This window comes from Strongylocentrotus purpuratus, unplaced genomic scaffold (assembly GCF_000002235.5).
Source record: "Strongylocentrotus purpuratus isolate Spur 01 unplaced genomic scaffold, Spur_5.0 spur5_scaffold_20, whole genome shotgun sequence".
NCBI classification, from domain to species: domain Eukaryota; kingdom Metazoa; phylum Echinodermata; class Echinoidea; order Camarodonta; family Strongylocentrotidae; genus Strongylocentrotus; species Strongylocentrotus purpuratus.
The window spans coordinates 52,174,867-52,195,287 of record NW_022145606.1 but is presented as its reverse complement, the minus strand read 5'-3'; the positions used below and the strand labels follow the sequence as shown (position 1 = coordinate 52,195,287).

At 35.4% G+C, this 20,421-nt stretch overlaps 1 protein-coding gene across 1 annotated transcript in view; it reads right to left on the bottom strand.

Moving 5' to 3' along the window:
- Window positions 1–1,842: 1,842 nt before the first annotated feature.
- The window catches only part of LOC105438970, a 30,863-nt gene continuing 12,284 nt past the window's right edge, over window positions 1,843–20,421 (bottom strand). The window contains exons 5-10 of the mRNA XM_030994064.1: window positions 20,328–20,367; window positions 19,094–19,617; window positions 18,293–18,341; window positions 16,442–16,968; window positions 3,196–3,244; window positions 1,843–2,548 (exon numbers count right to left, since the gene is read on the bottom strand). Coding sequence (XP_030849924.1) covers window positions 2,024–2,548; window positions 3,196–3,244; window positions 16,442–16,968; window positions 18,293–18,341; window positions 19,094–19,617; window positions 20,328–20,367 — 1,714 coding nt within the window. The 3' untranslated portion in view covers window positions 1,843–2,023. The remainder of the gene's footprint in view (window positions 2,549–3,195; window positions 3,245–16,441; window positions 16,969–18,292; window positions 18,342–19,093; window positions 19,618–20,327; window positions 20,368–20,421) is intronic.

Sequence of the window (20,421 nt, the reverse complement as noted above, 5' to 3'; positions counted from 1 at the left end):
GGTCCTCTCCATCTCCGACTCTGAAGAAAATGAAATGAATGAAAACAAAATATTGAGTTTGATACACGACTCATGAGCCTACTACATAACATTCTACATTTACATCTAGTCTAAAGGCTAACATGTTATATGTAGGCCTAGATTAGATCTAGGTCTAACTCCTGTCAATTTAGATCTCCCAAAAATACAAGTAGATCTAGTCTAGATCTACATCAAGGACTAATGGACGAACTCCAACTTCTAACTGATTTAAGTTAGTCCTGCACAAAGGGTGCAATGTAGAGACTAGGTAGACATCTACCCTAGATCTAGTATCATGTAGACTAAATCTACATTAAGATCTTAATCAAGATCTAACTTGGTCTTGGGTCTGACACTGTGGAGTCCAATTTTCTTTCATGACATGTTAAAAAATGATATTGTTGATTGCTATTATCAACATAAAACAATGTATACCGCACTGCCTAGACTATATACCGGCAAAAGACAAAGTAGATAATTTGGAATCTAGGCCTAGATCTAAGTCTAAATCTACAATAATAAGCACTAGATCTAGATGTCTAGATCTAGATATAGACTCTAGATCTAGTCTACTGTCTAGTCTAGTCTAGACCTAGACTTATCATCAACCAAACAACGCGATGATTCCTAAACCCGTGGTAGGCTTAGACTGATTTTGTTATCAATTTCAAGAATAAACTATATTTCCTAATGAATTTGGACCTGTCCTAACCAAATATTTAACGTCTTCAGACAAGTACAGTTGGACATGCATGCATTTATATGAATGGGGCGGAAATACGGTACTACCGGTACATGAACCGGTGCAATTCGTCCATCTTAACTATCTAGATCTAGACTAAGTTTATCTCACTTGGGGAATGCTTTTAGTTGATATTTATTTCAAATATCGTTCGGTTAAAAATGAGAGGAATGCTTTTCTTCTAACAAAATAACAATTTAGTTGTCAACAGAATGATTTTTCTTGAAGCAAACGGAATTTACTTACTTTTCAAGGACCTCTCCTGCAGTAGTTTAGCGACGCAATTTTGTGGTTGATCGATTGACCAAACATCGACTAGATTCTAGCCTTGATTACAGAGCCACTTACATTTTACCAAAAATTTATCAAAATCAATTCCAGCTTAAATTTGACTCGAGGAAAAGTTCAGCTAACGAGCATCAGTTTTAAGCCAAAAGTGATTCGGCCTTAAAACACCTGGAAAATAAGTTAAATTTCCCCAGCTTGGCATTGTTTAAGCTACGAAAATTCACAAATTCTGAGTCGAAGAGTAAGAGCTGACGTAGGCTGGGGAAAGGGGGGGGGGGCATACCTTCCATCTCATGAAACTTGATGTTACTTAGACGATGCATCCGAAAAACGATCTAGAATTATTTTTAAAAAGGACAGTTTGTCTTTAACGGTTCCTTGCAGAGCACGAAACTTTTAAATTCGCTGTATTCGGCGATTCGCCATTTTGCTTTAAAAAAAGCTAATGGTAATGCAACCCGAAATATTGATACTGATAGTAAACGCAATAATAATAAATGATAATAATAATGATAGTAGTGGCAACAACAATAATATTAATAATAATAACAATTATAAACTAGATCTAGACCTAAAAGTTATAACAATGATAGAAGTCTAATAACTAATAATGAAAATTTATAATAATGATAATTTATTTTATCTGCATAGTTTTGTTTAAATTCAAAATGGCCTAAGTTATTTTAACTTCCTACGATTCATACTAATACATGCAACAATAGATCTACAGGTATTCAAATTCTATTCATTGCAACTGTACCGGTACATTGAAAATTCTAAAATAACAATTGAGAGCGATAATCAAACAAGACCCATCCTAACTTTCAGTCAAAAACTTGGAGGTTATACCCACGTTTTAACCTTTGCATCCTTTCACGCATTCGTTTCATTATGCTTTCTCACGGCAGACTAACTAAACAGGATCGTCCAGTAGGATTTTAATCTATTTTATACAAGATTTTATTCAAGAACCTACCACAGCTCTGACATCGTCTTCATATGTCTGCAGCACTCGAGGAGGTAAACCAAGTCGTCCTCGTCTGTGCACCTCACCCAGAACAGAGATAGCTGCTGCAGGTTCTTGGTTTGTTCTCTGATCAGCAGACCCAGTCCTCTTATCGTCTCTCTCGATACACTCTTCTTCTCTGATGGGAGTAATGGCGGTGCTGTAAGCTTGATGCGTGTGAGCTGCTGTCCTCCGGTCCGACGAAGACCAGCCGTGATCTGAGCTATGTCTCTCTCTGCATCATCGATGGTGATATCGATCACTCTCAAGCCAGGAAGCGATGAGAGCAGACCTTCATAGCTTTGTGACGTCACTCTCTCAGCTGATAGCTCTGTGACGGATGGAAGCTCAGGAGGAGATGAAGGGAAACTGAGAGAGGAGTCTGAGATGGTGAGATGGTTCAGTGAGGTGAAGGATCTGAGACAGGACCACATTCTGGCAGTCATCACAGTAGATAGCTGGTATTCCTTTACGAGGAGTCGACACTCGTCCTGGAACTAGAACAGATAATGAAATACAGAGCGACTAAATGGTTACTGAATCACGTTAATGCTGTAATGCGAAACCGGGTACATAGTGAGACCCCCCTTTTGTATTATAGCTTAAAGGCGGACATTACATGAATAATTATAACCACAGTATACATAATTGACTGGTAGGGTGAGCAGCGATATAGGGAAAATAATAACGAGGGAAAATATAACTTACTTATGATTTAAAAAATAATCTTTATCCAGTTTATAGTAAACGTTTAATAATAATGCCTAGATCTAGGTTATACCTCGTTAACAGAAATTAATAGTAATTGTCATATTATACCTTTTTTTTCTCGAGCCGTCCAGTCTTAGTGTTTGGATAGGGTACGTAAAAATACGCTAATTTTGCCATAATATGTTCAAACAGTTCAATATAACCATCGACAACTGACGGGAAGAGAAATATGCTAATTACAATCGTAGCCATCAAAATCACGAGACAGAATGTGGCCCAATCACCCCTTTGTATCTGTAAGAGCTATCTTTGATTGTATTACTTGAAAAGGAACATTTGTTTGCGTTTTCCGGTCAGGCGCAAATAGTAAATTGCTTTCCTAAATGTTAGTAGTCGTATATAGTATTAGTATAATATATCTGCCTACCTGGACACCCGATTTCCCATCGTATTCAAAACATCCACCATCAAGAGACCTATAGTATTTGTTATAGAAAGTTGAAAGCAAAAAAAAACAAAACAATATTAGCACTTCCTGAGAGCAGAGAAGAGAGTCCTCTTGTGTTGGCTTTGAAGGTCGCCCAATGTGTTGCCCCTTCACTGAAGGAGACTGACATCGACATTGCGCATCGGTTGGGCGCTCCAAGGGCTGGGGCAGATCGTCGACCACGATCCATCATTGTACGATTTAACAGTCGCAGAGCAAGGAATGCAGTATACGATGGCCGAAAAAAGCTGAAGAATGTCACAACCAGGGACATCGGTGTTCATGGCAGTGCAAACAAATTCTACGTCAACGAGAACCTGACAAGCGTTACCCGAGAGGTGCTCGGAATCGTGAACGTCGAAAGGAAGAAGGCGGGCTTCAAGTTCGTGTGGACCGTCAACGGCAAGATATTCGTGAGGAAAGATGAGAAGGAACCTGCGATCATCATCCATACCAAGGATGATATCAAGAAGTTGAAGTAGACGATATCAACAAGTTAATAAAGTAGGCAATATTTACGATTAACATTCTTAAACTCCATAACGATGATTATTATTTCATATGTTTCATATCTTTTCTGTTTTTATTTTATTTCGCTCTATTGGCAAGTTTGCCTCCCCAATCAGTGTCAACTTATGCTGTCACTATATTCAACCAAAATATCGAATTCTGCAAGACTCTCATCCTTAAATGACTAATGAAGATTACCAATTACAACCAAATATTGACTGTAGGTACTACGTACCTAATGAGTTTAATCCTGTAAAGGATCAACCTCAACAAACACAATTTCTTAGTTTCTTACATTGTAATGTTCGGAGTCTAAGTAAGAATAATGAAAATATGAATATCCTGTTATCATCATTACAGTTCGATTGCTCAATTATAGGCATTACCGAAACATGGTTAAATCCTCAATCTCCACCTTTATATACCTTAGAAGGTTACAAACAAATACGTAAAGACAGGTCGAGTGGTAGGGGCGGCGGACTTCTAATGTATATCGCGGATTCTTTATCTTTTAAGCCCAGACGTGATATTTCTTTCCAAAACGAAACTGCGGAACTCTTATGTATTGAAGTTGATCTTCCTAATGAAAAGAATTTTATTGTTTGCGTTATATACAGACCGCCCAGCACAGACATGGTAGACTTTTTAAATGATTTAGAATTGCTCATGTCAACTGTCAACTCTTTCAATAAATCTGTTTGTGTTATGGGTGATTTTAATATCGATTTACTGAATAATAGTCCAAACTCACTTCGTCTTCGAAATATTCTAGATTCCAATGCATTCAGTGTTATGATTGATAAACCAACCAGAATTAGTAATCGTTCATCTTCATTGTTGGATAATATTTTCGTAAAAACATCTAAAGGCTTTTCTCAATCAGGTCTGTTTTATTGTGAAATATCTGATCATCTACCTGTGTTTTGCTTACTTTTTGACCACAAAACTGATGTAACACAAAAAAGGCGAATTGAAAAGAAACGTAAAATTACTGATGAAAATGTTTCTTGTCTGAATGAAGATTTACTCTCGGAAAATTGGAATGATGTTATAATTTGTGACGATGTAGAAAGTGCTTTTGAAGTATTTTGGAATAAGTTTTATTATCTTTTTAATAAACATTTTCCATATGTGCAATTAAACGACAAGAGAAAAGGAAATCATCCATGGATTACTAGAGGGATACTTAGATCGATAAAAAGAAGAAACGTCCTATATAAAAGAAGTATGAAAAAACGATCACCAGATAATGTTGAAAAATACAAGAAATATAAAAATAAATTAACATCAATTATACGATGTTCACGTCGTTTATTTTACTCTAAGAGGTTTGAAAGTGCAAATGGCAATATTTCATCTACCTGGAAAATTGTAAAGGATACTTTATGCAAGCAAGGAAAACATGAAGTTCCAGGAAAAATTGTTCATGGTAATAAAGAAATAACAAATGCAGAAGATATTGCAAATGCATATAACACTTATTTTGTCAATGTTGGCCTAAATCAAGCCAAGATGATAAATAAAGATGGAACCAACTTCACACAGTACCTCAATGAACCATCTAATACTTCTATTTTTCTAAAACCAACGGATTACATTGAAATTCTCAATGTAGTGAGATCGCTAAAAAACAGTCACTCTTCTGGGCATGATGAAATCAGTACATTTTTATTGAAAAAGATCATTGGTTCAATTCTAACGCCTCTTGTACACATTTGCAATCTCTCTTTGATGACCGGAGTGTTTCCTTCTTCTTTCAAACTGGCAAAGGTGATTCCTGTTCATAAAAAAGATGACGTGATGGTCGTTTCTAACTATAGACCAATCTCATTACTGCCTAGCTTTTCTAAAGTTTTGAAACGAATTGTTTATAACAGGCTCTACAGTTTTTTAGATAAATGTGAATCATTGAATCCTGATCAATTTGGATTTCGGCGGTCTCATTCTACAGATCTTGCGCTACTGAAATTTTATGATCGCGTTTCAAGTGCACTAGCTGCTCACGAGCATGTCATTGGTGTATTTATGGATCTGAGTAAAGCATTTTGACACACTTGACCATTCAATTCTTCTTTCTAAGTTAGAGCATTATGGAATAAGGGGCATAGCTTTACAATGGCTTGCGAGTTACTTATCTATGAGAAGACAGTACACTTATTATAACTCTGTTAACTCTGACATTCTGTATCTTAAATGTGGTGTTCCGCAGGGATCCATCCTGGGCCCATTATTATTTCTCATTTATATCAATGATATTTGTAATGTATCTAAAACTTTAAATTATACCTTATTTGCAGATGATACGAGTGTTTTCTTGTCTCATCGTGAAATCAACACTCTAGAAAAGAAACTAAATTCGGAACTACCAAAGTTGACTTTATGGTTTAGAAGTAATGTGCTCTCTCTCAATGTTCTTAAAACAAATTATATTCATTTTAGAGGTAGAAAATCTAATGGCAACCTTGCTCTTAATATTAAACTAGATGATATTTCTTTAGAGAGAAAGACATGTACGAAATTCCTTGGTGTCTATATCAATGAAAAACTTGACTGGAGCGACCATGTAAAACACATTGTTACACCAATCTCCAGAAATATTGGCGTACTGTATAGAATAAAATGTTTTGTTTCTGATAGAATATTACTTATTACGGAAAGAAACAAATGATTGTGTCAAATTGTGAAATTTTTAAAAACTTTTAGACAATTCCAGATGGGTCAATTTTTGGATCCTGATATTTTTATACATCTCTTGTATTTTAAAATTTGTTTTTGTTTTTTCATAAGTTGTGTTCGTACTTGTACTTGTCATTATGTCATCTCAACTACCTATTCTTAATTTTGATTTGAAAGATTTACTAGAATCATGCAATGATAGTGCCATTGATAACTTCGGCACAGACCTAATGAACAATATAATAGACAAAGAAACAGAGTATTACTTACCTGATCAACTTAATAACGAAATTTTGTTATTGGATGAACAATACATATCCTTAATGCATATTAATTGCCGCAGTCTCAATAAAAACTTTGATACTATGTCTGAGTTTCTAGATTTGCTAAAGTGTAAAGTTGATTTTATTCTGCTCAGCGAAACGTGGCTTTCGAAAGGTCCAGATTGTCTATTGTCACTTGCTGGCTACGAATATTATGGAAAAGGGCGACCATCCCGTGGAGGAGGTGTTGGAATGTTTGCTAAAACTTCATTTCATATTAAGGAAAGAACTGATCTATCTCTATTTAATGAACATATTGAATCTTACTTCATCGAGGTAGCTCACAGTAATAGTAAAAACTTGATAATTGCAGTAATTTATAGACCTCCTTCTCAGAGCTGTGTTGACTTTATATCAGATCTTAACAATATTCTAGAGAAAGTTGGTCGCGAAAATAAAACATGCTACTTTTTAGGTGATTTCAATCTAAACTTACTGGATCTACACTCTGACCAACATGTCAACTCTTTTTTGGAAATGGTTTTTTCTCACTCTTATGCCCCTCTCATAACAAAGGCAACAAGAATAGTTCAGTCAAGTTCAACTCTTATTGACAATATTTTTGTCAATGACACAAGTCTAGTGTTAAAAAGCGGTATTTTACTGGCAGACATTTCAGACCACCTTCCAATTTTTGTTTTCAATCGGTCAAAACGTAGTGATTGGCTTAAGCGCGATCAATGCAATAAAACTTATACAAGAGACATGTCTCGCTCAAACTTTGAAAAATTTAGGGTTGCCCTGACTGAACACTCTTGGGAATATGTGATGCATGAAGAGTCATGTGACAGAGCTTATGAAGTATTTCTCAGTGAATTTAATATCATACAGAATTCTTGTTTTCCTTTGAAAGAAAGGCGTTGCCGAAAAAGGGAATCTAAACCATGGATTACAATAGCAATATTGAAATCATGTAAGAAAAAGATAGAGCTATACAAAAAGTATTTGAAGAACCCTTCTGCATACAGGAAAAAAGTATACCGACAGTATCGAAATACTTTAACTTTAATTATTCGAAGGTCAAAAGAATCTTTCTATGCAAAGCAGTTTGAAGAAAGTAATTGTAGTAAACGAACTTGGAATATTATTAACAATATGTTGAATAGGGGAATTAAAAGAAAGAACCAAGACTGTTTTCGTGATGAAAATAATAAGAAACTTACAGATCCTGTTGATATTGCAAACAAATTCAATGAATATTTCATAGGCATTGGGACAATGTTCACAGATACAAGTAATATTGACATGCTGAAGTGTAGATCTTACATGAATGGTCAATATCAACAGTCAATGTTTCTGAAACCAATAGAAGGTCATGAAATTATAGATATAGTGAAGGCACTGAAAATAGGTAAAAGTCCTGGTCATGATAATATAACTGTTTCTGTCATTAAAGAATCAATCTATTTCATTCTTGCTCCACTGGTACATATTTTTAACCTTTCCCTCTCCACTGGTAAATTCCCTCACAGTATGAAGCTGGCGAGGGTGACTCCGATCTATAAGAAAGGCTCCCTCGAGCAGTTTTGTAATTATAGACCGGTGTCACTCTTGCCCGTTTTCTCCAAAATCTTGGAAAAATTATTTTACTCTCGATTATTGTCTTACATTGAGAAACGAGAGATTTTGTCGAATTTTCAATATGGCTTCAGATCTGGTCATTCAACTATATTGGCCTTGACTTATTTTTTGGACCAAATACTTACTTCCCTTGATGATAGCAAACATTCACTCTGTTTGTCATTGGATATCTCAAAAGCTTTTGATTCCATTAATCATCAAGCCTTATTATCCAAATTGGAGTACTATGGTGTGAGAGGTTTGCCATTACAGTGGATAAAGGATTATTTGAAGGAAAGAAAACAATATGTTGTTTATGATAATGCAACTTCATTTGAAAAAAGAAGTTACATGCGGAGTGCCCCAAGGGTCAATAATTGGGCCACTGTTGTTTATTCTATATATAAATGATTTGCCGAATGTTTCCTCAACTTTGTCATACATTATTTTTGCAGACGACACCAATGTCTCTTTAAGCGAGAAGAAACTAGATACTCTTGTCCATAATATGAATAAAGAAATACAAAAGGTTAATATTTGGTACAAAGTGAATGGGTTAAGGATAAACATTGAGAAAACAAATTTTATGCATTTTGCACCATTGAATAAACAATATGATAAGAACTTACTTACTCTTAAGTTTGTTGATATACCAGATTCAGTGGAGCCCTTAAAGCGAGTACATAGTGCCCGCTTTTTGGGAGTTAATATTGATGACAAGTTATCATGGTCTTTACATATTAATGATATTGCATTAAAGATCTCGAGAATTACTGGAGTTATGTCAAAACTGAAATTTGTATTACCGTCAAAGGTACTGCTTTTGCTATACAATTCATTAATTCTCCCTCATTTACAATATGGTAATATGCTATGGATAAATGCATCAAATACATTGTTAAATCGTTTACATTTGTTGCAAAAACGTGTAATACGCATAATTGCCAAGTCTCATTATTTGGCCCATACCAACAATATCTTTAAACAATTAAGGGTTTTGACTGTATATGAATTAGGTAGGTTACAACTGGGAGAATTTATGTACAAGTCTGAAAAGGGACTATTACCAAACTCACTTCAAAACTGGTTTAGATGCAACAGTGATGTACATTGTTATAACACTCGAAACTCCAAGAATTTGCATAGCATTTATTACAGAACTGCTACTGGCCAAAGAAGTGTTAAGTATCAGGGTAACCTTACATGGTCTACTTTAGATAACAGTCTCAAACAATCTGCATCATTACGACAATTTAAGTATAAATATAAACAATATCTCTGCAATTCTAAATAGTCAAATCAATTTAAAAACAATTATTATTATGTTTCAAATCGCAATTATGTTATCATCGGGTCAATTTAATCTAATTATAAAACCAGACATTTGAAGGGAGAGTCCACCCTGAGGATGGGTTTACTCCGCCTTTACTTGGCCACACACATTCTCAGGGTGGACTTCCCCTTCATTGCTACCGGGGCTAGACTCGACAAGCTTCGCTTTTTCTAGCCCCATCTACATTACTCACCTTTTTATGTTTTAATGTTGATGTTTTTGTTAACTGATGTAGATTTTCATTGTTCTTTTATGCTTATGTATCTGTTTTCTTTTGCTCTATGTGTCAAATGTGTATAATGTAATCTTTTACCTTGTATATTTATCTGGTTTTTAATGTGGAAAATAAATGAAATGAAAACTTATGCTATATAATAGTCTAATTTTACCACACATTTCTTATTGTAATATTTTGTGGGCAACATCCAAGTGTGTGACTAATAATATTCTTCTGTTACAAAAGAAAGCTGTACGCATATGTACCCGAGCTGGTTATCGTGACCATGCTACCCCACTATTTGCTAAACTGAAATGCTTAAAGATTGATGATATTAACTTCCTCCAAATTGCCATATTTATGTTCCGTTTTAATATCAAATTATTACCTACGTCATTATCTTCAATGTTCCAACCTAATAACATGGTTCATTCGTATTCAACAAGGCAGTCATCGAATTTACATGTGGTCAATCCTCACACTACATTAGCCCAGAAATCAATCAGACACAGAGGTCCAGATGTATGGAATTCTTTACCTAATGATATTCGAAATATAAAATCAACAAACTCTTTTAAAAGAGCACTCAAATGTATTATCATTTCACAGATGTAAGATATTACTTACATTATAATCTATTTATCAGTTCTAATTAAATCTAACATAATTTTGTTACTAGGCCTAACGATTTTTTCCCCTTTTTTTTTGTTTCTTTTTTTAAAACTTTGTAAATAGTGTAAATAGTTCACTACAAAACTTTAGGAATTTTATTTGTCATATATTATATAGTTGAAAGGTGTTGTAACGATTCAAGCTCTATTTGCTTATGTTTCATCACCTTTGTGTGTTCATTCTTTAAACTGTATATAAGTTGCAACTTGTCTTTGATAAAACAATGTTATATTCTTTTTCACGTGAAGCTAATTCAAATGTATTGTAAAATTGAAAATGATTTGTCATCTTATATTAATTTTCATGTGATGTTAACTTCAATGAATTGTGAAATTGTGAACATGCATAAATAAATAAATAAATAAAACAAAAACAATGGGAATTTGTGGGGGGATTCATGACATAACATCGATATCGGACATGGCCTGCGAGTACCGTATGGTACTAACATGCAGAAGGTCCTGGACCCGTATTCAATTCAATACTTAAGTTAAAAAATTAAGCTTTTTACTTAGTATTTGGCTTAAATAAAATACTTAGCCAATTTTGGTAATTAATTCACACTTTTGGCTAAGTATTTTACTTTAAATCTAAGTCAGCTCCCTACCACTCCCTACTCCCTACGTGTTCTAGTACAAGTGCTAAGTAATGAATTTCCTTTTTTTTAAATTTCTTATCTGTGTTTTGTCTCGATCTTATTTCCAATGAATGTATACGTATGTACAATTGATTCAGTTAACTTCCTGATTGATGCTACCTGTACTAAATCGGTTATTACATTCTATTGCGAACCATCTCTAATTCTACTATACAACAAATGTCATATTATAAACCACGCCTTTTGTGTATTTACACCACCTGAACGTTCTTCTTTCCTATTCATATTTATATATATGTCATTCCAGTTCATCTACTGGATTCTCCGTTACTCACCTGTTACTTCATGTTTTATCAATGACTGAACCTCTATTATCTAATGTTGGTAATGATCAACAACTTTTACCACCTGATAATTCACAGGCATCCTCCTCTTACATAACTACAGATAACGTTCGTCATGAAGCTGACACGGCTGAATATTTAAATTTATGCACTGCTGAGTTGCAACTGAACATGGACTCATGTGAGTCATTGTCAGGCAGCAAACATTCACGCTATTTTACAGAATCTCAGTTCATTGATCATTTTTCAAAGGCTGTCAATAAATTATCTTTTCTACAATGCAATGTCAGAAGTCTCGGTAAAAATTTTGACCAGTTTCAACTACTCCTGGACAAAATTAAATATGATTGTTCATTCATTGGTATTTGTGAAACCTGGATTAAATCTAACTCCTCACTATTTTTTATTGATGGCTACACTCTTGTCACTAATAACAGGAAAAACAAAACTGGCGGCGGAGTTGGCTTGTATATTTCAAATGATTATGCATCCAAAATACTTAATGACTTAACCATCATGTCTGATTTATTTGAAAGCATATTTATAGAGATTGAAGTTCCTGGTAAAAAACATATCGTTATTGGTGAAATCTACAGGCCACCTCAAAGTAATTTCATTGAATTTCTTGAAATTGTTCAGACTATTTTATCATCACCTCATATTGCCAACAAGATGTGCTTTATAATGGGCGACTTTAATGCCAACTTGTTATCGTGTGACTCAAATTCTCAGTATTTGGAATTCTTAAATTTGCTTTTATCCCATTCTTTTCTTCCCCAAATCACCAAACCAACAAGAATATCAAATAGCAGTCACACTTTGATCGATAATATTTTTACAAATGTATCTTCTTATATTGAATCTGGTATAGTACTTTCCGACTTGAGTGATCACTTCCCAGTGTTTGCTTTCATTCCCAATTTTCATTCACAGTGTAATTCCAGTAAGCAGGTGTCGGGTTTTCGTAATTTGCCCCATGTGAACATCGAACGATTTCGACAAAGTCTTATCTCTACTGATTGGTCTGAATTATATAATTGTCAAAATGTAAACGATTGTTATAATAGGTTCCTTGAAATTTTCGATGATTTATACAACCTGTATATTCCGATATGTATTCCATTGCGTTCTAATTACAAAAAAGTGCCCAGACTGCCCTGGGTCACTAAATCTCTTTTGAAGTGCATTAACCGTAAAAACAAATTGTTCTATAAATATAAAGTAAAAGAAACTGAGGGCTCTAAATTGAAATACAATAGATATCGTAATATTCTTACATCTTTATTGAGACAGGCTAAAAAAGATTATTATTCTTCACAATTCAATTTATATAAAAATGATGCTAAAAATACGTGGAAGATTATTAATAATGTCCTGAAAAGTAAAACTAAGTCTATACACATTGAGAGTGTGATTGATGATGGTGTGAAGATTCAAGACTCTCGTGATTTAGCTGAATCTTTTAATTCTTTTTTTGTTCAAATAGGGCCAAAGCTAGCTGAGAAAATACCCACATCTGGTAAACCCTTTCATTCTTTTCTCACAAATTCCAACCAAAGTTCATTCTTTTTAACTCCAACAGACTGTTCTGAATTAATTAGTATTGTCAATAGTTTTAAGAATAAAAAAAGTGCAGGTGCTGATGGCATAACTAATTTTCTTTTAAAAAAGGTAATCGGTGTGATTGCCCATCCTCTTGCTCATATTTTAAATTTATCTTTACTAAATGGTATTGCACCTCAAAAAATGAAAATTGCTAAGGTGGTTCCTATATTTAAATCTGGTAGTAAAGATGACTTGGGTAATTATCGCCCAATTTCCTTGCTTTCGTCGTTTTCAAAAATGTTAGAAAAGATTATTCATACTCGTACCTTTAAATTCATATCTAAATTTAACATATTATCGTCATCTCAATATGGTTTCCGACGTAAACACTCCACAACTCATGCATTACTCATGTTCATTAATAAGATTGCATGTGCTATTGATAATATGTCCCATACTATTGGCATTTTCCTGGACTTCTCCAAGGCCTTCGACACAGTTAACCATGATATTCTCTTATATAAACTATCCCATTATGGGATCAAAGGGAAGGCCTTGGAGTGGTTCAGGAATTACCTCACAGACAGAATGCAATATGTTAATTTAAATGATCATGACTCATGTCTACGACATATCACTTGTGGTGTCCTGCAAGGATCTCTCCTGGGTCCGCTCTTGTTTCTACTTTACATTAATGATTTCCAAACTTCCTCCCCCATTTTGTCATTCATACTTTTTGCCGATGATTCCAATATTTTCTTTACTCATCCAAATCCCAATATTATTGCTGACGTTGTAAACAATGAATTACTATCTGTTTTGGAGTGGATTAATGCCAATAAATTATCTCTTAATGTGACTAAAACGAACTATATGCTTTTCAGTAACTCCATAACATCACTACCTGGTAACATTTCCATTAATGACATAAACATTTTATTTGTTGAACACACAAAATTTCTTGGTCTTGTTATAGACTGTAAACTTAATTGGAAAATGCACGTTGGAAATTTATGTAAACTTTTATCACGAAATACCGGCGTCATCAACAGACTTAACTTTTTTCCTCTTGATGTCCTGTTGAATCTATACTCCACCTTAATTTTCCCTTATTTAAATTACGGTATTTTAGCATGGGGCAACTGCTCCAAGACTCAACTGCATAGTTTATTGGTCATTCAAAAAAGAGCCCTGAGAATAATTCACAATGTTGGTTTCCGGTCACATTCAAACATCTTATTTTTCAACAATAACCTTCTACATGTGTCTGATATATTTCTCTATAATTTGGGTATTTTCATGTATCAACTTACAACAAATGATTTGCCTGATTCTATTGCTTCTCTTTTCACTAAGAACTTGGATATTCATTCATACCCTACCAGGAAAAGGAATGATTTTCACATCCACCGTTTACGCACTTCATTTTCTCAAAAAACAATTGTATATACTGGTCCGTCTTTTTGGAACAATCTTCATCCTGATTTACTTCACTCTTCTTCTATTCATCAATTTAAATATAAACTCAAGTTACATTTGTTGAATGCCTACAATAATAATGATGATTAGACATTTCATGTATAATGTTCTTTTTTTATAACGTGTACCATTTTACAATTCATTTTACAATTCATTTGCAATTTTAGGTGTTCTTTTGCCTATGTGACATTTAAGTGGATTTTAACAGGAAAGGAATAAATAATTCATGATTTCTATTGTTCGGTTTTTGTAAACGTTCAGGTGGTGCAAACATGTATGGTGCATACTCTGCTATTTATTGGCTCGTTACTACTCTTCGGTTTAATGTATTTCTTTTTCTTTCCTTTTTCTGTATTGTATTGTATTGAACTCGCAAACAACTATTTGTCAAACTACTACCGTCTTAATTTTAATTGTGTACCTCTCTCTACAGTAAACATTTTCTGTCCCTGTTATTTTTCAAGTCGCCCAGGAACCTATTCTTTACAAGCTCTGCTTTTCTATAGGTTCCTGCACATTTCACAGTTTGTACTTTTATCTGGGTTTCCTTTAAATGATATTAGTTGTCAAACAAATGTGATGATAACCTTGTCAATTAATATAATCATTTTGTTATATTATGAAACAATATGTCTTTTATGTATATTTTGTTATCTGTATTATTTCTGCATGTGAAATGTGAAATCAATAAACTCAAATACCAGACGTAAGCCAAGTATTTGGAGGCCTTGATTGGCAGGCATGTGGTTTTCTTACGCAGTATTATAGCCTGCGCGCATTTATATCAACGCGCCTTTATTGTAATGCGCATTACTTTTAATTGACCGTGAGACGTCACAATGCTTATCAGTAAATATTTTACTTAGATTTTGTACTACGTACCTCGCCCACATTGTTGTATACTATGTATCATATATATGTTGACAAGAATCTATACTTGTCTCGTATTTATGTTTGGCACATCTGATTGATTTGCAGGGTTTTCTTCATGCTGATGTATATTGCTGTTCACAAATAAATGAGCTCATCACCCACCCTTAGCATTCAAGCTGCATGCATGGTGCCTTACTTACTCCGTATTACGACATTACAATAGCCATTTACTTAGTAAATGTCTTACTTATGCTAAGTATTGAATCGAATACCGGTCCTGGGGAGTTGAAGATATATATATATATATATATATATATATATATTATCCAATATATATTTTGCTCTGCCCATAAGCATTGAGCACTGTACGGAGGTATAGACCAAATCTAAGTATATATTATATATATATATAACAAATATATCATTTATCAATCAATCTATCAGGCTATAGTTCATCAAGACGTTGGACATAGCCCTCCTCATAACATTTCCAGTCTCGTTTGTCTATAGCTATCCTAGTCCAAGAGATCATTTAGACTTTCAACAAATATAGCATTACAACCAATGTCATACATTGTAAGTAGTGCCATGGGAAATGCGAGTTGAAAGAAAATGACTGCCTAAAAATGTGTACATGTTTACATTGTCAGTTTGGGATGCAAATAAGTAGGGATATAAGAAAAATATACCCCATGACTCCCACCACACCCCACCACCGTGAGAAGCCCTTGAGCTGGCTGGGGCAGCTGAGAGGATTCCCATGATAAAGTATCGCATGGACTTGTTGATAGTATTTGCACGCCCCCTCCTTTCATCTAACCAATTTAAAATGTATTTTTTTTATTTACAGCAGTTTGTGAAGTGTGATAATTTTTTACTGATCTTGAATTGATCGTTCAAAGACATTAACATACTCGATACAATTTTGATGAGACAAAATCACACAAAAGCAAATCTATTAACCACTTTTACAGTTTACATTACAGGTAGACTTTCTGTTTAATTTTGTCTACTTTAATTTCATTGACAAATGTATGGAAATCTACTCGAACTCACTGTAAATGTAGACTATACAATGCTTTCGAATATGTTGACGACTCGACAAGTTCAACCAAGTCTTCTTCGTCCAAGCACTTCATCCCGGACAGATTTAGCAGCTGCAGGTTCTTGGTTTGTTCTCTGATCAGTAGACCCAGTCCTCTCATCGTCTCTCTCGATATACTCTTCTTCTCTGATGGGCGCCAGTGCGCTGCTCTAAGCTCGATGCGTGTGAGCTGCTGTCCTCCGGTCCGACGAAGACCAGCCGTGATCTGAGCTATGTCTCTCTCTGCATCATCGATAGTGATATCGATCACTCTCAAGCCAGGAAGCGATGAGAGCAGACCTTCATAGCTTTGTGACGTCAGACTCTCAGCTGATAGCTTTGTGACGGATGGAAGCTCAGGAGGAGATGAAGGGAAACTGAGAGAGGAGTCTGAGATGGTGAGATGGTTCAGTGAGGTGAAGGATCTGAGACAGGACCACATTCTGGCAGTCATTTCAGTAGATAGCTGGCATTTCTTTACGAGGAGTCGACACTCGTTCTGGAATTAGAACAGATAATGAAATACAGAGAGACTAAATGGTTACTGAATCACGTAATGCGAAACCAGGTACATAGCGAGACTCCTCCCTCTCTGATAACTTATAATTTAAAAAAAGGGTTATCTTTAATCCAGTTAGTATATGTTATATAATATAGCCTAGGTTGCACCTCCTTAACAGAAATTAATGGTAATTGTCATATTATGCCATTTTTTTCCTCCAGCCGTCCAGCCTTAGTGTCAAATGGGAGCCGCTACGACATTGCAAATAATGGGTACGCGTAGGGTTGTTTGGATAGGGTACGTAAAAATACGCTAATTTTACCATAATATGTTTAAACAGTTCAATATAACCATCGACAACTGACGGGAAGAGAAATATGCTAATTACAGTCGTAGCCATCAAAATCACGAGACAGAATGTGGCCCAATCACCCCTTTGAATCTGTAAGAGCTATCTTTGATTGTATTACTTAAAAATGAACATTTATTTGCGTTTTCCGTTCAGGCGCAAATAGTGAATTGCTTTCCTAAATTTTGGAAGTCGTATATCACTGGCGTACTGGTGGGGGTGCTTGGGGGGGGGGGGGGCGCTAGCTGAAAAATAAATTAGTTCCTGGCCCCGGGTTTATAGGGTTAGATTTGTAGGCATTTGGAAATTGGCATTTTTATATTTGTTGGTAATTGGTGGCTCCTTTTTGTCGGTAATCGGTGGCCTCTACACCCTCCCTCCTCCCCACTGAAAAAGATCTAGCCGCGCCCCCGATAACGACACAGTATATACACACGAGATAATTTTTGCAAGTACTACGGTGAAGTACCGGACCACCGTCTTTGTGCATTGTGCGGCATCAAAGCATAATTTATACAACGTCACACGACGTGACAGATCACTTTTCTCTAACTTCTGACCAATCCCCTCCCGCGCGAAGCGCGGAAGCTTTGCCGTTTCATTAAATTTTTAGAGAAAGAAGACGACTCGTTGTGCCGTTCTCTACTACAGTGTATCTTAATGTTGTCTGAATTCAAGAAGGCCTCTTTTTTTCCAATAAGTGCCGGTAGACATTAATGCGCCAAATGTGGTCCTCAAATTGCAAAAGATCCCTACTCTTTCATCGTTTTACATATATTTCACCCCATGCCATTTTGTGCCCCCCCCCCTTCGGAGGCTCAGCCCCAAGACCCCACTTTGAGAAACGTTCAGCGGGGACTGCATGTTAGGGTGGGGTGATTGGGATTTTTTTGGTCAGCCCCCCCCCCCCCCAAAGTTTTTTGCTCATTACGCCACTGTCGTATATAGTATATGTATAAGATATCTGCCTACCTGGACACCCGATTTTCCATCGTATTTAAAACATCCACCATCAAGATACCTATAATATTTGATATAGAGAGTTGAAAGCGTCAAAAACAAATATATTAACACAAAAACAGTGGGAATATTTTGGGGGATTCATGACATAACATCGATATCGGACATGGCCTGCGAGTACCGTATACATGCAGAAGGTTCTAGTGAGTTGAAGAGCCCTCCTCATATTACATTTCAATTCTCTTTTGTCTCTAGCTATTCTAGTCCAAAAGATCATTTATACTCTCAACAAATATAGCATTACAACCAATGGCATACATTGAGAGTAGTGCCATGGGAAATGCGAGTTGACAGAAAATAACTGCCTAAAAAATTGTAAATATTTACAGCCTCAGTTTGGGATGTAAAAAAGTAGGGATATAAGAAAAATATACCCCATGACTCCCTCAACACCCCACCACCGCGAGAAGCCATTGAGCTGGCTGGGGCAGACTAGAGGATTCCCATGGGAAATTATCGCATTGACTATTTGATAGTATTTGCATGCCCCCTCCTTTCATCTAACCAATTTCAAATTCATTTTTTTATTCACAGCAGTTTGTGAAGTGTGATTATCTTTTTACTGATCTTAAATTGATAATTCGTAATACGATCAAAGATATTTACATACTCGAAACAATTTTGATAAGACAAAGTCACACAAAAACAAACCTATTATTCACCTTTTATAGTTTACATTACAGTTAGACTTTCTGTTTAATTTTGTCTACTTTAATTTTATTGAGAAATGTATGAACATCTACTCGAACTCACTGTAAATGCAGTCTATCCAATGCTTTCAAATATGTTGACGACTCGACAAGTTCAACCAAGTCTTCTTTGTCCAAGCTTTTTATCCCAGACAGACAAAGCCGCTGCAGGTCCTTGGTTTGTTCTCTGATCAGAAGACCCAGTCCTCTCATCGTCTCTCTCGATACACTCTTCTTCTCTGATGGGAGCCATGGCGGTGCTTTAGGGTTGATGCGTGTGAGCTGCTGTCCTCCGGTCCGACGAAGACCAGCCGTGATCTGAGGTATGTCTCTCTCTGCATCATCGATAGTGATATCGATCACTCTCAAACCAGGAAGCGATGAGAGCAGACCTTCATAGCTTTGTGACGTCACACGCACAGCTGATAGCTTTGTGACGGATGGAAGCTCAGGAGGAGATGAAGGGAAACTGAGAGAGGAGTCTGAGATGGTGAGATGGTTGAGTGAGGTGAAGGATCTGAGGCAGGACCAAAACTTCTCGGTCATCTCGGTAGATAGCTGGCAGTCCTTGATATTCAACATGTCAATCTATGATGACATACAGAAAGAACAAGTCGTCGTTTCTACAACAGTTTAACAGATTAAAAACTACAAGTGGAATAAATTTCTTGAGAGCAATATATATCGATGGTTTTGAGAAGAAAGGAGAATACAGAAACAACATCAACAAAACCTGGGGTAGAAATCATTCGAACTCAACTGATATATTGATCGACACGGGCTGAGGACTGGAATGATTTTCCTTTATTAAACTTATTTCTTACATGTAGCTTCAATTTATTTGAAAAAATTGATTGGATCATTTAATTCATTTGTAAAAGAGAGTTGGCAAAACAATAAAGAAAATGATACTTACTTTATAGGCCTGTATTAATTTGTTTCAACTGTTTTTAGTCCCTACAACTTTGTCAGACTTATAATTGATTTATGTTACGGGGCTTACATCCATCAAGCTATGCTTTTACCGTAGGCCCCTTAATATCCCCATTAAGATTAATTAACATATAAATTTAGGCTTATGCACTTATGTTCTTTGTAAATACCGTTGTATTGTTCGTATGAATATATTTCTGGCATAAACAAAAATGACAATGGGAAACGTAAAATGTGATAATTAATTGTTTCAAATAAGTTAAAAGTATGATACTTTTTTCTGTTCGGCATGAAGTGGGAATTGCTTTCTGAAATATTACGAACAAAATAAGGCGTATGAACATGTACAATTAGAGTATACTTACATTCAATGCATGTTTATCGGAGTTTAGCGACCCCAAAAACCTATATCATTTCAAAGAGAGATCAAGGAGTGAGAGAAAACACATGAGCCACTTT